We start from the raw sequence: 2328 nt of genomic DNA, 5'->3' as shown, positions 1-2328 counted from the left end.
CAAGGCCAAAATCAAAGCCCAGCACATCTCTCGCTCTTCAGCGGTATAGTCCGAGTGGACGGCAGACCAATACAGCTGGCTCAGGGTGGCAGCCATCAGCTTGGTCTCGGTGGCGTTGGATGGGTAGCGGCTGCGCTGCATCAGTGGATGCCGGGCGAGCTTGAGCAGCTCGCAGACACTGACGCGAGACCCTACACACTGTTGGGGCCAAGCGCCACGCATAATCTCAAGCAGGTCGTGTCCAGCCGCATGAAACAACGCCTCGGTCGCTCGCTTCAGATTGGCACCACATCGGGAGCGGTGTTGACTGATACCAGCAGCTTCGAAGAAGAGGTGACACTTGTTGCACTGGGCGACCAATTTGGCCTCCATCACCTGCTTGACCAGATCAGTGGCTTGCTCGTCGTAGGGGTGCTCGCGTAGTACATGATTGACCCAAGCTTTGCGGTCAAGGCGGGGCCCCTTGCATTTGCAAAGCCCAAATGGGCAGGCGAGGAGTTGCCTGTGGCCAGATGTCTTCAGCAGGACCTTGCGCTGGGCATCCAGCACGTTGGCAGCGATGGGCGGAGCGGGATCGCTGAGAAGAACATCTTGCTCACTCTCACTGTGTTCGCCCGCTGTATTGTGTGTTTCACTTTCACTGACTTCGCCAAGTGGGGCTGAGTTTGCATGCTCACTGTGTTCGACCGGATGTGAAATGGCAGCGGGCAAAATGGTAGTGGCAGGGGGTGAAGCAGAGGGCGGAGAGGGATCGGAATGGGTTTGTTGTGTACCCGATGGATATGGCAGCACCATTTGAGCGGGTGTAGGTGATTGCACCAATGGCTCTGGCGTGGCACTGCCGTTTGTGTCACCGTCACCATCATGCGCGGGAGGGGCGATAGGGGTGGGCGCNCGGAGTGCGGTGGAGCGAGGAGGGGAGTCGCTTTCATCCGAAGACATGGTCAAAAAATCCGATGGTGTGTTAGGAATCGAATGATGTGTCTGCCCTGTGGACTCGGGCGAGGGTTGTTGCTCCCCGCTGCCATTTGGCTCAGAGGGCACCGATGCTGACAAATCCTCGGTCATAGGGGCCGAAGATGTGGCAGTGGCGGCGGCAGGCATTGCCGCAGCAACTTGAGCAAAGGAGCGAGGGCTGGATGGCGTGCGAGGGGTGCGGGGAGAAGCATTGGAAGTGTTTCCGATGATGGGATGTTGCTCCCCGCCGCCGTTTGACGTCCTGGTCACTGGCTCGGCCGCGGGCACGACGGCACGTGCCGAAGACTCGGTCGCACCGGCAGCGGGGGACGTCGAGGGCACATGAGACGAGGCACGGGCGGTAGGGACAGAGTGGCGGGCGTGAGGGCGAAGCGGGGTGGTCATGGCGTCAGGGAAAACATGGTTACGGTCGTGGCGAGCGCTGCCATGTTTTGTGTGTTTTGCAGAACAATAATAATAAATTAGGTGTTTGAACCTCAGAGCCGAAAGCAAAGCTGTGCAACCCCGACATCAAAATCACGACGGCACGCAAAACAACACAAGAGAACAAGACATTTTCATCGGCTCCTATCATGCCGAGGAGTACAAGCGCGAAGAATTACGCACATAGAAACAAAAATCGTACAAAACGACCAAGTATAACCAGAGATACGGCCATTCCAAACACTAGTCACCCAAAAATGACAGGCATACATCACAAGTACAAGCATCACAGCACAAACACAAAGAACACCACGGCACGCTCACATCCAACGAGACACAACGTCGGATTGAGAAAACAACCGACCACAGAAGACAAAGACATCATACAAAGGACCTTACAAAAATTCAGCAAAAATACCACACAGATACAGCAGAAATCAAAGCAAAATCAGACAAAAATACAAGTCAAGCCATCAACAGACACAACGAGAACCACCTAGGGAGTGACAGGTGCACACAGGGATCCCCACAGAGGGACCCCCGAGGCGGTGCCTACCTACGACGAGCGCAGGCAGACACCGCCAAAGTGGCGCTGGATGTGGTCAGCGTTCATCTGATGGACCAGCGCCGCAAAGCGACCCTTCCATCGAGGAACAAAGGCCTCATCCAGCCCCGGCTGGTACACACCACGGGCCTCGGCGCAGCGGGCGAGCTGACCAAGCAGATCCACAAAGGAGGAGGCGAACCCACCGGTTGTCGTCATCGCCGCAGGGACGATCAGAGTTTTTCCATGGTTGAAACCGGTGTAGTAGTCGCGCTTCTCCTTTTCGGCTCGGCGAAGGGCAGCGCCCACCTTGATGCAGGCTTGCGAGGTGGTCGGGGGTTGGGCTGTGCGCACAGTCACGTCAATGCCCAGGTCGGGCAGAG

General features: G+C 56.9%; 2 protein-coding genes across 2 annotated transcripts in view; both read right to left on the bottom strand.

Moving 5' to 3' along the window:
• MONBRDRAFT_11538 (uncharacterized protein) overlaps positions 1–1362 on the bottom strand; it is a gene marked incomplete at both ends in the record, with an annotated part of 17973 nt that extends 16611 nt beyond the window's left edge. The window contains one exon of the mRNA XM_001749281.1: positions 26–1362. Coding sequence (XP_001749333.1) covers positions 26–1362 — 1337 coding nt within the window. The remainder of the gene's footprint in view (positions 1–25) is intronic.
• Positions 1363–1957: 595 nt separating this feature from the next.
• MONBRDRAFT_11537 (uncharacterized protein) overlaps positions 1958–2328 on the bottom strand; it is a gene marked incomplete at both ends in the record, with an annotated part of 2054 nt that continues 1683 nt past the window's right edge. The window contains one exon of the mRNA XM_001749280.1: positions 1958–2289. Within this exon, the coding sequence (XP_001749332.1) occupies positions 1958–2289 (332 nt within the window). The remainder of the gene's footprint in view (positions 2290–2328) is intronic.

The sequence above is a fragment of the Monosiga brevicollis genome, genomic scaffold (genome assembly GCF_000002865.3).
Source record: "Monosiga brevicollis MX1 MONBRscaffold_29 genomic scaffold, whole genome shotgun sequence".
Classification (NCBI taxonomy): Eukaryota; class Choanoflagellata; order Craspedida; family Salpingoecidae; genus Monosiga; species Monosiga brevicollis.
Note: the sequence above shows the minus strand (reverse complement) of the source record. Positions and strands in the feature narration are given on the sequence as shown.